General features: G+C 36.9%; 1 protein-coding gene across 4 annotated transcripts in view; it reads left to right on the top strand.

The window, feature by feature from the left end:
* The window catches only part of ST18 (ST18 C2H2C-type zinc finger transcription factor), a 188,460-nt gene that overhangs the window by 92,820 nt on the left and 79,454 nt on the right, over positions 1–16,186 (top strand). For all 4 annotated transcript variants that reach the window (XM_065585530.1, XM_065585528.1, XM_065585529.1 and 1 more), the window contains 2 exons: positions 7,825–7,931; positions 14,750–14,804. In XM_065585530.1, coding sequence (XP_065441602.1) covers positions 14,750–14,804 — 55 coding nt within the window. In that variant the 5' untranslated portion in view covers positions 7,825–7,931. The remainder of the gene's footprint in view (positions 1–7,824; positions 7,932–14,749; positions 14,805–16,186) is intronic.

The following is a 16,186-nucleotide window of genomic DNA, read 5'->3' as shown; positions in this document are numbered from 1 at the left end:
GTTTGATGAGAAAGAAAAACCATTTTGGGGGGGGGGGCTAAATAATATACTAATTAGGTAGCAGCATGAGTCTCAGAGGAAGCTGGAGTATTAAAGTGCTGGTAAACTAAATGAATGATGATAATAATACTTAGCACTTTTTATAACATGCTTCATCCATAGCTGCAAAATGCACTTTACAAAGTAGGATAAGCATCATTGTTCTTATTTTTAGTTAAAGGTTAAATGACTTGACCAAGGTCACAAAATACATCAGTGTCAGAGGCAGGGATGACATTTTCCTGAAGCCCCATCCACTTCAAGGTGCCTCTCTTGTATATGATGTGACAGAACCTTGGTCTTGGTACAGATTTTTGCACTGTTCCTGTAGCACCAAGGGGTCAATTTATCCAGCCTCCTGAGGGAAAGGACAATCCCAAGGAGGCATAAAGCTGCTGTAGTGGTTTTAAACCAACCTTCTCCTGGCTCCTGGCATAGCCCAGGAAAAGGAGAGAATGGTCAGAATGTTGCTGCACACCAACGATCCCTGGTTGCTAGAATGGACCCTTAAACTTATAGGTTGCTGGGCAAAACCACAAAGACTTACAGACACACACACTCTGGGCCTGTGCTGAAGACATCTTGGCCACATAAGGGAATCCAACCTGATAAATCTTTTAAATGCTTTGGTGTCAGGCAAATAAAGCCCTGTTCAATTGTCCCGTAGGCATGGTCTTTCTTGCTCTGTTTTTCAAGTTTTTTCTCTGTTGCTCACCATGGTCCCGGGAACCTAAGGGTAGTGCAACAGTGAAAGCAAGTCTAATTGTCTTTAGTAGTTAGGGTCATTGAAGTCTCTTAGGTGGTGACAGACTGTACTTCACATGACACTCCTGAAGTTAATGAACATGTGTGATTTGCATGTTGAAGGATGGCACACTTCTTCCTTTTGTGTGACTTTCCCCACTCCTTAGAATGCGTCTGTCATGCCTAATGAAGAGAGAGGCCGCTGAAGAAGATGAATGCATCTGAACACTGAGTGGTGTTTGTCTCTTTCTAAATAATAACTTGTATTTTAGATTCATTGTACCATTTGGCTCCATGTCTGAAAATGAACAAAAGACAATAATTAAATAAGTTAATTAGCTGCAGTTCCTTATACTGTATAAGGAGTTTCTTTATACTAATTCTAGCTGTAAAGTTACTCCCCCAAAATTTGGTTAGGACAGCCAGAAACCACAGGCAATAAAAGTAGTAACAGAGATTAAAACCTTAAATATTTGAGAAGTGATGAGTCTAATCTGCTCTAGAACATCTTTAACAGCTCAATGCTACACAAAATTCCCCTGGGAGTCAACTGAGTCCCATCGAATTTAATGTGAATTTTACATATGCAAGAACTTCAGCACTGGACCCTAAGTAGCAGGACTAGTGAATAGTGCTACCCAATTATTTCCTGAGTTGTATGAGTGCTGCTGCTATGTAACTGAAAACATAAGAATCAAATGTAACTGACTATAGTTTTTTGTATAAGCCAGGCTTTTCACTTTGGGCTCAGTTCTGCGACTGCTAAGCACCCCCTTTTGATGTGCTGAGCACTGTCAACTCCTGCTGAAATCAATTACCGCAGCTCCTCACACTCAGCACCTTGCAGCATCGAGTCCTCTATGAAGGAAAAATTGCATAGACTTAAAAGAGTAAATACGTTTTAAAATAAAAGCACCCCTATGTGACAGAATGAATGGCGTGTGCTCTTTGAACTTTGTATAAAAAGTGCTCTGAAATCATAAGGTTGTTATGGTGTAGTTTTACTCAAAATAATGCATATCATCATAACACAAGCCTTGAAGTTAAGTGCTTAGTTTAATGAAAATAGTTACCATAGTTACCACAGGAGACCAGAGAATAACTTTTAGTCCTTTTGAAGTTATGAAGTAGCTTAAAAAGAGGAAAAAGAATAAACAAGCACGCAGAAGTTTATTATTCAGTGTTTCATACCTGACCAACTCTAAAAAAGAAAAAATACTGGATAGATTAAGGTATAAACATTTTCCAACTGAAATCCATAGTTGCCCATCAACAAATACAAAATCACATTTCAACTCTTGACTTTGTGCTTTTGCCCCTGTGTTCTGAGTCATGGAGGAAACAGATTTTTCTAAGGCTCTGCTTTAAAATTTTGTTAATAAACCACATCTTACTGGTAAAAAAAATCATCCTAAAGATAGTAATACATTGCTAAACATAACAACTCATGCAATCTAAGGTCTAACTTTATTATTCATTATAAACACTCTCTTCTTAAAGGCCTGATGGGAGGGAATTGGGAATTTATCATAGTGAAGATGTCTTCTAGTGCCAGCGTCATTGTTTGTCAGTTTAGCATTGAGATGTGCTCTCTCTGAAGCGTTAATGGAGGTCACTGTTGTTGCTCTCCTTTACTGTGTCTAACCAAAAGAGTTCTTACATAGTTGACTGTTGAGAAACAAAATGATGTACTTTCCTGTGCATCACCTTCAGCTTGTGAACCTCTAAAGCAGCAGTGATTAACAGGACTTTTACAAAGTTTCTGTGTAGTTACAAGGACAGCTTCAATCTTCTGTCATTTTTTTGCATTAGCTATGATTATGCTTTTACCTCCAAAATAAATTTATTTTAAAGGTAACAATACAGACTCAGAGAATAGCTTATGTTTCATCTATATTTATCAGCACTCACTGTACATTTGTGTCTTCATTACCAGGAAATATTAAGGGACATTGTGCCATCTATTCCTGTTTACAGTTTATTATGCAGAGATAGGAAACACTTAGCATGTAAAATGAATGTAGAAATTATTCCTGGATAGAAACACGGACATTTCCCACTCGTTGGCTCTTTCTCCTCCATCACCGGATCAGAGTGTAATTGTCAGTAATCAGGCCTGCTTGCTGCTGATAAAACCACTCTGAATGCTAGCAGCCTTCTTTGTGTGATGACTCAATTATTCCAGAAGTGCCTCATCAAATCTGCCCCATCAGCTGGGCTAATAAATAAGGAGAAGAAACTGGCCCCCCAAAGCAAATTATAAATCCATTTGCATTAACCATTTCACTGGTCCATGATCTAGGCAGAAATAAGCATGGCAGATTGTGTTAAGCTTATTTGAATATGTTTATAATGTTTACAGCATGCAACCTTTTTTTTTTTTTGCACAAGGTGTTGGAATTATCAGTCATGAATAACATCTAAATGCAGTTATGTTAATTACAGTGAGGCCTCAGGCATCTTTGAGGGATATTTTGTTGCTTAAATCAGGTGAAAGTTAAACCCTTCTGCAAGGCGAAATATGATCTTGCACATGGCATTGGAATTACTGCAGTGTTTAAAAGAGAGAGAGAAGGAGGGCTGAGGGTATATTTTTACAGGTATTGAAAGGACAACTGCTGGTGTTATAAGGCTTTCCAGCACAGGCAAAATGACCTCATGTTCATCACAATGCAGTAATAGGTAAAACAAAGTTAAGCCTGATGTTTGGAAATAAAGCACCAATGTAATTAGAATGGATTTTTATTTATGTAGCGCAAAAGTGCGCTGGTCATTTAATACAACTAGGATAAAGACAAATTCTCTGCCCCAAGGACATTCCAATCTAAAGTCCCAATCCTGCCAACACTGATGTGCATGAGTAGTCCCATTGAAACCACCAGCCCTACACATGTGTTTAACGTTAGATACATGGTTCTGCATCTTGCTGAACAAGGACATGAAGTGTGTGCATAATATTGAAGATAATGAGATTACTGCCCTGTGTAAAGTTCCACGCATGCTTAAGCCTTTGCAGTACCAGGGCCTAAATCAGAATAAATCAAATGGATTAGAATTTGGTTTTCTGTTGCATCTTGTCTCTTCAAGTTTACGGTTGAGGTATTTATAGATCTTTAAATTTCTTAGAATATGTTGTGTTACTTGTGCAAAGAGAAACCATTGCCACTTACTGTACATATGAATAATGATTTTTAAATTGCACTGATAAACGTGGTGGGCTTTGTTTCCTTTTGTATTTTTTTTATTCTGGGTTGAATGTTCACAAACTGCTCTAAATGACAATTTGTTTAATACTTTCATCATTACAGTTGATCATCTAGGGGTGCAGTAAATGAAAGAAAATCAAATTCATCAGTAACAAACTAATCTTGATGTTCAGAGGGAATATTTTCCTTCCTTATATCGTACAGTTTGTGTATTACATTGCCTATTCTGACAGAGAAAACAAACTCACATTTTATAGTCAAATCATCTACATTTTCAGCAACATTTTTAGAAATGATGAAGGGCGTGATCTTGTGATCTGATCCAGGGGACTGGATCCTTACCCATGTACACTGTCCCGTTGAGATCAGTGAGACACTGCAGAGGCCGAGGGATCAGATTTCAGGATCAGAGTCCAAGCTGTGATTTCTATCAGCATTATGGTATGAATCATGGATCTTATTAGGTTTGGACTTTGGAGTCAATGTTATGCTTTGCATTGGAAGTGGCTATAAACAAAAAGACTAGTAGCAAAGATTCAGGGTGACTTGCTTCAGCTTGGAGCAGTAGCAATGACAAGTGAAATTAAATATTCTTTCCATCTTTTTTGTATGTAGATTTTACCATTCAAGTTGAATTTGCAGTGTCCATTTGTCCTTTATTGTGACATATATCCTTTCTGGTATATAAGGCTCATATGTAGTTAGAAATCCTATAACAGCTTCATGGGTAATAGTGGTGTTGACAGTAGTGAGGACCTCATGGAGTAGGTCTCCAGTCCTGTGCACATTATGGAGGGGATCTTCATGATAAGTCTCCTCAGCTCTCCACTGACTTTGTTCAGTGGGTTCATGCAAAGCCTGGATCGATTGGGCCAGACCCCTTCATTAGGAGTTGCTTGCGTACTATGGTGATAGATGCCACTGTAAGAACCTGGAGCAACAGATTAACGGGACATTTCCATTATATATGCCAGATATTATAAGTGAATACAGTTCAGCTTAATTAAACCACATCCATATCTGTGCCTCCTGTCTTTCTTCCAGCATGGATGGACAATAGAGGCTGCTGGCCAGCTGTAGAGATTGCCTAATGGGTTGGGGCGAAGGATATCATCTTTCAGACCTGCACTGCAGCCTAAAGCTCTTTTACTTGGGCTCTGCACTGTCTCTCAGCATTTGGCCCATAGTTAATTTTCTTAGAACTAGTGGATTAAAAAAGGCTATTGATTACACTTCTATAGTGAAATAAATATTTTGTTCACCAAATTACTTTTGAATAGTTAGGTATTGGAGTAAATCATAATCCATCCTTTGTATAAAAGAAATAATTTGCTACCTGCAATATCTGATCCTACCTATTTGTATTGTATTTGAAATATAAGTGGTTCTTTGGACTGGTGACACAGATGACACACACATCACGTTGCATTAGGTATGTCACATCCTATGACACAATGTAATCTGACATACCTTGTTGATAATGTGACAGCTGCATTACAATATATACAGTTTTAAATAAATATCATATCTTCTCCAGAAGTGTGTGTTTACCCAGGAATCAGCTGTAAGGTGGTTAGTCCCTCGTTATCTGAAACAAACAGAGGCCCAGCACATCTAAAACTATTTATTGGTAGGGTGACTGTGAAAAAATGGGACAGGGGATGGGGGGTAATAGGCACCTATATAAGAAAAAGTCCCCAAAAATGGGACTGCCCCTTTAAAAACTGGACATCTGGTCACCCTGTTTATTGACAAAGTTATATTTGTAATTAAAACTTATGAGAGTTTTGTTGTGCGTTTTGTAGTTTTCTTGTTATCCTACTTTAATAATCTCTAGTTTATAAAGATAGATGATGATCTATAACACAAGGCAGATAGGAATCAAATAGAAAATTGCACTGTTGCATGAACTTTTCCCACAAAGTCCTTTTTTATATTTTTTTAAAATATAGTTAGTTATTATGTAAAAGTAAATGTGAAAAGTTATATATTTTTGTGCCCTTTGTGCACTTTGCCAAGAGGATCTCAGCTGTGCTGTCTTAACTCTCAGTCCCTCAGGATGAGAGAGACAGCAGATGGGGTTAGGGCAGAGGGCTGATGCATCTGACAGCAAACGGCCTGGTTGTTGAGTGGAAGCTGTGAGCGTCAGGAAGCTCCTTTTCCCCTGAGAACCAACTAACCACTGAAGAAAGTTGAAAATGAGCCCTTTGAGAAACGCTATTAAAAGTAGTAAAAAATTGCAATTGTGCAGATGATGTGCTGCTGTGTGGTTATTCGGATGCTAATGAGTTTGACATTAGGGAACTCAGAGGGTTTACAGCTACTCCCTTATGTGATTTAGGTCTTTATTGGCAATCTTTGAGAAAATAAATGGAAAATGTATTGCTAATAAATACATAACATGATAGGATTTTAGACAAAAAGCTGCTAAGTTTCAGGCTTTAGAAAGAGCTTTGTTCACCAGCATATGTCTGTTTTCAGGGATCTTTTTGTTTTAGGTTAGTGTGTTGCAAACAAAGAGGAAAAGGCAGGTGGGAAGGTTTAAAACTCTTGTGTTTTTTAAACTGCTGTTGAACTAAAATAATGAAAAAAGGCTTCTGAGGGTAAACAACACCTTTTCCAACAATTTATTGGGTATAATAGCTTAAAATCCTTTTAGCTGCTGTGCTACTTGTCATTCCCCCCTCTCCCGCTATGTTATTTTGTTGTCTGTTTTGCTACTTGATAAAGTTTTATTCATTTTAATTAAAGCAATTGATAGGATTTTAAGGCAAGACTTGATCTACTGAGAGTCAGACATAAATTAGCTGTTAAATAAATCCCAGTCACCCCGAAACAGCATTCCAGTTTTTCAAATTGTATTGACAAGGCTTCATCAAACTTTGTCAACTGAATAGACAAAGTTTGAGTTTGAAGTTTCAAACATTGGAGGATACATTTTGCCATCAGGCTGTGCTGTATACACTAATCATGCATGTATTGACTAAATACACTGTACAGTATTTCAAAGGGAACTCTGACGTTTCAAGTGCTTCTAAACTGAAATGACGTCATTCTTGTCACCAGGGGTAGACGGGGCAGTGATAGACTGTATGCAAATAACTGAACACAAAGGGCTTGATTTCCATAGGACCAGTACTCTAAACTCTCACTAAAGTCTTCAGGAGCTGTAGATTTTTCAGCACTTTTGAATATAAGGCTTGCAGTATTGTACATCCACACACCGCTGCTCCTGCAGCTCATCTTCACTCAGAGCTCCCCTTGATTTCAGTGGGAATTTGCTCAGAGAAAGTCTGTAAAATCAGGATCAGGGAAACTTCCTTCCTTTCATTCAGTTCATTTATATAGGAAACACTGGCATAAGGCAAATATTTTAAAATATTAGCACTTTTAAATAATTAACTAACACTCAGCAAACTTAAAACTAAAGCTTGCAGTAGTTGCGAATACATCCCATTCCACACCAGGTACCAAAACTTTGTTTTGCTTAACAAGGAGTTATAAGAAATATCTGAAGAGACATTATGCTTCTGTGATGAAAATGCATGGATTTGTATTTTTAAATATAGTAAAATGGGAAACTTTTCTTGCTGAAGGTCAAATTCTTAAGCTTTGAATGAGTGCATTAACACTGTAACCAAAGGTAGTTTAAAAAAAAAGAGTTGACTTTTATTTTGTCCCTTTTAATAGCAGCATTAAACCTTTTTGTGTGTTTACAATGTAACTTGACAATACTATGCTAGAAAGTGTTGCACCTGGATATTTTCCCCATTTGATGTAAATCAGTCCCACTTCATCTGTGTTTTATGTAGTGTATCTGCATTCTTTCTTTCAGAGAATGAATTTCAGGATAGTTTGTTAAATCAGAAAAGGTATCTTGGTCAGAGTGACGGATTTGGTCATTTGGAATCTGCACAGAATTTCACCCGGAAGCAGGCAAAGGTGGGAGAATTCATTCATGAAAATGAACTTCAGTCAAAGTATGTTTCTGTATTAAGCTCAGGAAAATATGTGATCTATTTGTAGCATTGCTATTTCCATTGCAGATGTGTTTATTTTGGCTAGTATTTAAAATATACCAGTGTGCAAGACTCAAGGATAACAATGTTTAGCCATAGTCAAGTATCTGAACATTTTAAATAAGTAAAAGTTCTGCTCTTTAGTTTCAGATCCCAACTGTCTTTATGAATTGGCAAGATGCAGAAATATTTTCAGATCTCCACAAACCTTTCATCACGGAAAAGATGTTTTAAAACATACCATTTTTATTTCACTTGAAAGAGATGACTTATGTTGATAAAACATCTGATTTGATAATACATGTTGATTTTAATTTTTTTTTTAAATCCTTCTTTCTATAAAATGGGGGCACATGCTTTGTCCCATTTGCCAGGTATCTTAGTAGGTTTCTCTTCAATGTAATTCACAGTTTTTTACAATGTGGTTAAAAGAAACAATTTCTTAATATTTAGTATATTTTCCACCATGTGTAGTCTAAGATATAGAAGGAAGGTATCAAATTCAACATTTTTCAGGTTAAAAAGCTCCTAAATGTGAAAAAAATAGCATCACATTTCAGCTTGAATCAAGCAATCTTTATGCAGGATAAATTTTATAAAATTTGTGCTAAAAATACAAAGCTGGCAGTTGCCCCTTAATTTCATAAAGCTGTGACTCTGCCCTCTGATGCCTTGGTAAAGCAGACTAATAGAAATCCTTGGCACACGTTGGTTACCTAAGGGAATAATGGAACTATTTGCTGTAGTCGTTTGGCAAAAGGACATAAACATATGGCTTTGGTTTATATTCAGCACTGCCAGTTGTGCAAAGTTGCATGGATGAAGTATACAACAGCAGTGACAACTCAGAAATCAGAAGTGAGAATCAAAATAAATCATCCTCATTACCAAACTATCCAAGCTTGTCTCTGGTCTAAGGTTTATTTCGATGCAGTTCATTTTCAAGTATAAAGTCCCATATGAAAAATACCTTCCTTCTCAAAAACATACATAGCATTTGGCCCTCTGCATAACAGTCTGTATCCTGGATGGATTTCATATTATGTAGTCTGCAACTGAATGTGCTTTCAGCTTTAGATTTACTGTTTGCACTTATTTATTTTAATTATTGTGGGAGGAACACATTTAAAGCAATCACTTCCACGCCAATCAACTTTCTCATAGAGGAATCAAGGATAGTATTATAAGGTAAAGGAACATGAACAGTGTCAAAATCAAGGACATGATGTCAGAAAGGAGTAATCACATGCCTTCTGAAATGGTCTTGAAAAGCACGTGTGTGTGTGTGTGTGTGTGGTTTTTTTCTTCCTGTTGATTAAAAAAAGTCCTCTTCTGTTAGATTCATCAACCTGAGATTAGGCCTCAATACAGGCACATCCCTGAAAATTATGTAATTGTATCTTACGCTAGCAATACTCTAAAGTATGAAATATTTCTTTTTCACTGCACATAATCAGATTTCTGCATAGAGAGTAGTATATCTGTAGTAAGCTCCTCTAGAATTTAATATTGGGGGCAGACATCAGAAATTATATTGAAATGATAATAAGACTGACACAAACCTAAAAAACCAAAAGATAGTCAAAGGCTGATGCTCAGTCTTCAACCTACCTGAGTTTTCCCTTGGGATTTTCTTGTTGTTTCATTTGGTGGCTTTTGGTTTTGTTTTATTTTTTTTAATTGCCATAATAATTTCCCGTTTGTTTGTATGTTTTAAAAGGTAGCTTTTATTAAAGAAAAAAGAAAGAAACACACAGCCTCAGTGCAAAGAGCACTGACAAGACAGAGTTGTCACAGTTTATTATTTATTGTGGAAGGATGAGTAATTTTCACACTTGTTAGATCACCATGGGGCACAATACTGCACACATATGCTACGGGTCACAGTGCTTTGCAGAGTCTGACTTTGTAGTGTTTGACTTTTCATGAGAATACTCGCAGCCCGCCTGCGAGTAAGTTCATGAGAGATAACACTGCATGGTTGCCTAAAAATAATATTCCCATTTTAAAATATCATGACAGGAATGGAATTAGCTCTTGTCACCATTGTAAATCAAAAAATGGAGAGAGAGAGAGAGAGTGAGAGAGAGAGAGAGACTCTCTTAAAAGTATTCAGAGGGACTTTTTTAAATAGGAAAATGATTGTGCCAGTGGATCCTAGTTGTCTATTGTATGAAAGCATATTTATCAAACATTTTGAATAAGTAATAATAAATCTTTTAGCTCTGTTTGCATATGGATGTATATGAGAATTGGAATGTATATTGAAATATACACTGAAAATGTGTATGCAAATAGTTAATACTCAGACAGAATCCTAGGGCTTCTATTTGTTTCAAACATATCAAAATCAATGAAAACTTGCTCTAGACAAGTTGTTTACCAAATTTGATTTTCAAAGTCAGAGGTATTTTTAGTTAAAAGGTCTCTGAGAATCTTCTATTTTTTTGGACTACAGCTAAAACTGGGGATGATTTCCTTCCTTTTCTTTCCTATTTTATTAACTATAGTCTGATGAAAGGTTGCAGACTGCCATGCCAGGAGTCTCAAGCTCTCTTAGTGAAATTCATCCTTGTGCAGAGAATAAAATAGGACTTAAGTGGTGTATAGACCTTGAGCTAGCTCTCCCCAGGAGGTGAATTTCATCCAACCTGCTCTCATTTCCCAACTAATGTACTGGAGAGATTATTTTCGGGAGTTCTGAAAGTATTATATTAATATTTGTAAAGAATAAACAAACTGCTTTCAACATGAGGTCTTTGTATTCGATATACAATATTTCAGCCCAGCACTGTTTCCTCGGACCGAATGATAACCCTCTCAAAAACTGGAGCCAAATCCTTGTTGCCTCACTCATACAAGTACTCACATGATCGACTCACAAGTAATCCGATTCCCTGAGACTTGTGTGAGTAAGGTGAGTAGGATTTGACTGCTATAACCAGGAACACTGAAACGATCAGAACAGTAAGGGCAAAAGCTGCTACTGCATTAATAAAGTCAGAGATTCTCGACCCTGTGGAATTGTCTGTTCGTAAAAATGAATTCCCTTTAGCATTGAGATGTACTGGTCAGTAACCCCGGTCAGTTTTCTGGGAGCATATTTACTGGCCCCAAATAACTGTATGTCCCAACCAATACGTTTTTTGTTTTGTTTTTGCATGTTCAGTAAAAAAAACATTAGTGAAATTAGTAATCTGTAACAAACTTTGAGGAAAACAATTTAGTTAAAGTCAAAACAAGAACCCTGGCCTCACAACGTAAAGGCCAGGTATATAATTTTGTATATAAATTTTTTCTTTGGCTTTTTTGGCCATTTGGCTCTAATGGCCATGAGTGCCAAACTCCCATTGGTTTCAGCACCGTAAAGAAACAGGCTGTTAGTATAAGTAGCAATAGCAAGATATGTCTCAAAACTGCTTGCAGAGAAAAAAGTTGGCTTTAAAGCTATTGGGCAGATGTTCGCATTAAGAACATCATTTCATATTTTTTGCCATAGCTGATTAAAAGGCTGGAATGGTTGAGTATCTGTTGACTGTGTTCTTCCACTTAAAAACAGAAGACATGAAAGTAAGAAACAGTGAACTTTTTATATTTGCTTTGCCTATTTCAAATGGTCTCTGGAAAAAAAATATAAAAAAACAATAAACATCTTCACTGGGACATCACCTTGAAATTTTCAGCTAGAGAAGGAAGGTAGCTGCAAAATATTAATTATTTTCACAGCTTTATCCATATTTATTTTAGTGTAATTTTTACTTTAACAGAAGGGACTTTTTGCGAGTCAAACCACTTTATATGCAACAGACACACTCGCAAGATGATGATGATTTTTGAATGCAATGTGCCCAATCCTAAGCAGGCCTAACCATTTTAATCTTAAAGTGTTTAAACATCTGTCATAAATTCAAATGATTTTAAAGAAAGAAAAGCAATAGAAAAAATCACCTACATTGATTTTATTGTTGGTTTTCACTCATTGTGTGGATTTTAAATATTCATCACCATGAAACATGCTATTTAAAACCAAGTAACTGCTGTTCAGTAGAAGCAGTGGACACTTTTTGTTTCATAATTAAAAGAGCAGCCCAATGATTGGTGTGGTATTTATTATGAAATGATGACAAAGGAGTACCAGTGGTTTTAATAGTTTTAGCTTAGAGGAGCTGTTGTTAATTTTGTCTGTAGAGTTGCAGGTGAAATAATGCACAATGGATAAATAGTCTATATTGGTTTAACTGAACATAATATATAGTGTGTTCTGGAGTTGTTTGTCTCAATAGACTACAGTAATCAAAAGTAATGAACCTATTATGTGCAGGACCTTGGAGAGTGTAGAATGGCAGTAAAAGTGTGGCACATAAAAGGTTTATTAAAGGAAATTAAAGTCCATCATTGCCACACCTGCTCCCCTATTATAAGTCTATGGCAGGTCAGTGCCTTCAATCACAACTCAGCATCAGCGAACAGAGCCATGTTTCCCATTACCATTGCAGTCACATTGCAACCCACTCATTCTCAGGTTTTGAGAATGGTAACAACTACTGAGAGCCTTCAGCCACTGCTAAATAAAACCCCCAAACATTTTAATCCCTTCTCCTAACAATGATAGTCTGTAAATATAATCATATGAAATGTAACATTTTGGTTTTACTGCTGCATATTTGATCAATACATATTTTAGTTTCAGATTTCCCAAGCACAGGTAGAAGCAACAGAACTGTTCAAGTATTTATCTAATATTTTCAACTATCTGCTCAAGTAATTGACTGTGTTCTCTCCTGTAAAGAAGTGCGAGGTCATATGGCACATGTCATGTGTAGTCATCTGTAAGAATGAGTTAGAAAAGGGCCAGATTAGGAAAGTGTTTTCACCTTTAAAAGAGTTGACTCAGCCCTTTCTCCTTCTAAGTTAGATAAATTCAGTCCTACTGCCTATAGGCCTCTCAGAGAAGACCTTGAAAATGTCTCCATTGTCTGCTTTCCATGAACTTAACATTAAAGCATCTTTACATCTTCAGAGCATTGTGAAAATGGTAAGCCCCTTCTTGCATGACTCTGAGGGCCTATATGCAGCAAAAATCAGTGCTGTTTTGAGCATCCCTTCCCTCCCCTCCTGTATGAAGCCCCCTGCACAAGAGTGCACAGTGAGACAGCAGGGAAGGAAGAGCCAGGGAATCCACTGCTACATGGATTTTTATCTTGCCACTTTTTGTAGCTAGTGGTGCACAAATGCCCATGCATAGGCTACTTCAACTATTGGGGCTGAAGTGGTCTCCATAGAGTGGCACTGCTGCTATCTCCTGGCCTATGGGAAAATAACTCTTCCTAAACATCTCTCTACTTCCTGGTTCAGATACCAGAACCAGGTGCTGAAATTTGCATTTGATCCTAAGAGATTAATCAGCAGAACAATGGATTCTTCCACAGTGAGTTTTATTATCCCCATTTTAGAGATGGGAAAACTGAGCCACACAGAGATTTAGTGACTTGCACAGGGACAAACATTTAGTCAGTAACAGAGATAGAATAAAAATGTAGGAATGCCTAATCCTTTGCATAGTCTTCTACACCAAGCCTGCCCTTGAAAGATCATACCCTAAACATTTGATGGTATTTTTGGAAAGAGTACAGATTTCCCCCATTATCCTTGGTGAAAATTACACTGTGACTCTCCACACCAAAACATCAAATCTTCATCTCTTTAGAATTTCAGGGATTTGTAATAAAATCCTTGGATTGAAAATCTGCCCCTACAATTTTGGCTCTGGGTTAGATCCAAGACCAAAAGGTGCGTATTTCTGATTCTGGTTTGTATGTAGCCAAAAATGTCAAGAGAACAGCTGGTCTTGCAAGGTTTCTGTTATTTCAGTCAGAAATGTTAGGGCAGCAGCTCACAATATTTAAGTGATGTGAAATCAAAACCTGAACCCTAGCCCTGATTCAATATCAAATATGAATCCCAAGCTCTATGTTGTCCTTCATCCAAATCTGTGCATTGCCTCCTTGGCCCATTTGCTACCCAAGATGTAGCTCATTTCATTGGCAAAGTATTTCTTTGTGTGTATGCTTGCATACCTGAGTGTATGAAATCAGAGATTCTTTTGGGTAAAAATCTTATTAAGATGTTATTATTACTGCAGAGTGAGTGAAAAATATAGAATACCACATAATGATGACGTTTCTAATACTGCTTTAGAGAGCGGTCTTAAAAACATTTTGCTGATTGTTTCATTTTAACAGTTGATAGAATATATCTTGCCTTTGATAGCTCAAGAAATAGGTTTCGCAAGTTCTGGTGAAGACGCTCAGAAATGTTAACTTACAACATTAGCACTAGGTATTTGCAGGTGCTAATACTAACTAGATACTCTCTAGTTCCCATCCTCCAGTAAAGATTTAAATTTAAAATTCTGTTGTAGCAAACCCTGAAAGCAGCAAGCATAGTATTTCACAGTGTCTAATTTTACATCTGCAATAAACACCTGTAGATACTGGCCTCAAATCTTAAAGAGTAACTCTTACTAGTTGCTTGATTAAACAAATGTAATCATTGCAGATATCTCCTATAGATTATTTATCAGATATTCAGAGATGAGTTTTTATCTTTGTGACAGGATTAATAAGGCATGGTTATTCTCCTTTCCATTACTGTCTGGGCATTGGAAACTTTATAACACATTTTGAAGATTTTCTTTCTCAGTGGCAAAAAGGAACTAAAGATGTTGTGTTAATGTTACAGATGGATGCAGATGGTGAAGATAAAAAGCTGCGCACACGCTCAAAAGGAACCAAGGGTGAGTTAGCAAGCACGTTTGATGACCCTATATCCATCACACCATGAAATATGATAGTTCCTGTGTACAGCCCCTAATGTGTAGTCAGTGTGTATATGGCTTCCTTAGGGCAGCTTTTTTAATCAAGCCAGGACACAGGCTGCTGGCATTAAGAGGCAAAATGTTATTAGCTATGGTTTAAAGAAAAGAGGACATATTTTTCTAATGTATCATATTTTAATACAAATATTTATGAAAGCACGTAAAGGATATAGTTTACTTTGTAAAGGAATGCCTTTCATCATGCAAATTAAGGATTTGTAAAGGAAGTAGAGTTGCCTGAAGTTGAATGATGTCTTCCGAATAATATGCTAAACTTTATCAACCAGATAAAAGAACAATTTTTCATTGCCATCAATTGACTACAAATGACCTGCATGAGTGGCACAGAAGCAAACTTAGTTTTAATCAAATGATGGTGTTTCTTTATTCTCTCTGAATTTACTGGGCTTTTTTTAAAGTAGATTTTTATATTTAATTCTGCAAAGTTATGATAAAAAAGTTATACTTACTGCTAAGGAGCAGATGGGAATGAAATATTGCAAAGTAAACAGGCCCTTTATGATCTAAACACCAGGAAAACATGATTGACTAGCAATACAACTACGCATTTTAATTCCTAATGCTTTTTGTGACCCTTGATAGTGAGTGGAAAGTGAACATATGCAGAAATAAACATAAAATTTTGCCTGCCATCTAAGCAAATTGTGCTTATAAAGCCTATGGCCTGATTTTCAGAGGTGCCGAGCACCTGCACCTCTCCATGATTTCAGTGGAGATTCTGTGTGCTCAGGACTTGTGACAAAGAGGCCATTAAGTACTTTGATTCATTGTCAAGGCTCAGTAGTCCTGGGTTACTATGAGTCTACCTGGCACAGGGGATAAATGCATTAATTTTATACCTCCAAGATCAAGTTGTGGCTGAGACCAAAAGTGCAAGTGAGGTTAGTGGGTTTTTTTAATTCCCTAGTGGCACATCACCAAACCACTACAAATTGGCGGTCTCTGCTCATGAGAAGACAGGTAGTGAAACTGAAATCAATAGGACTCTTGCCATTGATTTCAATGGAATCAGGATCTCAGCCCAGGACTGTGATGGCAGGTCAGGACTGAGGTTCATTGACAGAAATGTGTTAAAAACAATGCCATCCTTTGCCCAGAAATAAAGAGGACTATGGCTAGAAAAATCTCCCTTAATTCTTGATGTAAAACTTTTTAAAACAGGACCCAATACTGTTCCCATTGAAATGAATGGCAAAATTCCCATAAACTTTAGTGGGACTAGGATCAGGCCCTAAACGGAGTTATTGCCACAAAGTAATGAAGTTATTGCAGCACATATC

The sequence above is a fragment of the Chrysemys picta genome, chromosome 2, assembly GCF_011386835.1.
Source record: "Chrysemys picta bellii isolate R12L10 chromosome 2, ASM1138683v2, whole genome shotgun sequence".
Classification (NCBI taxonomy): domain Eukaryota; kingdom Metazoa; phylum Chordata; order Testudines; family Emydidae; genus Chrysemys; species Chrysemys picta.
This window is presented reverse-complemented; position numbering and strand designations above follow the sequence as displayed.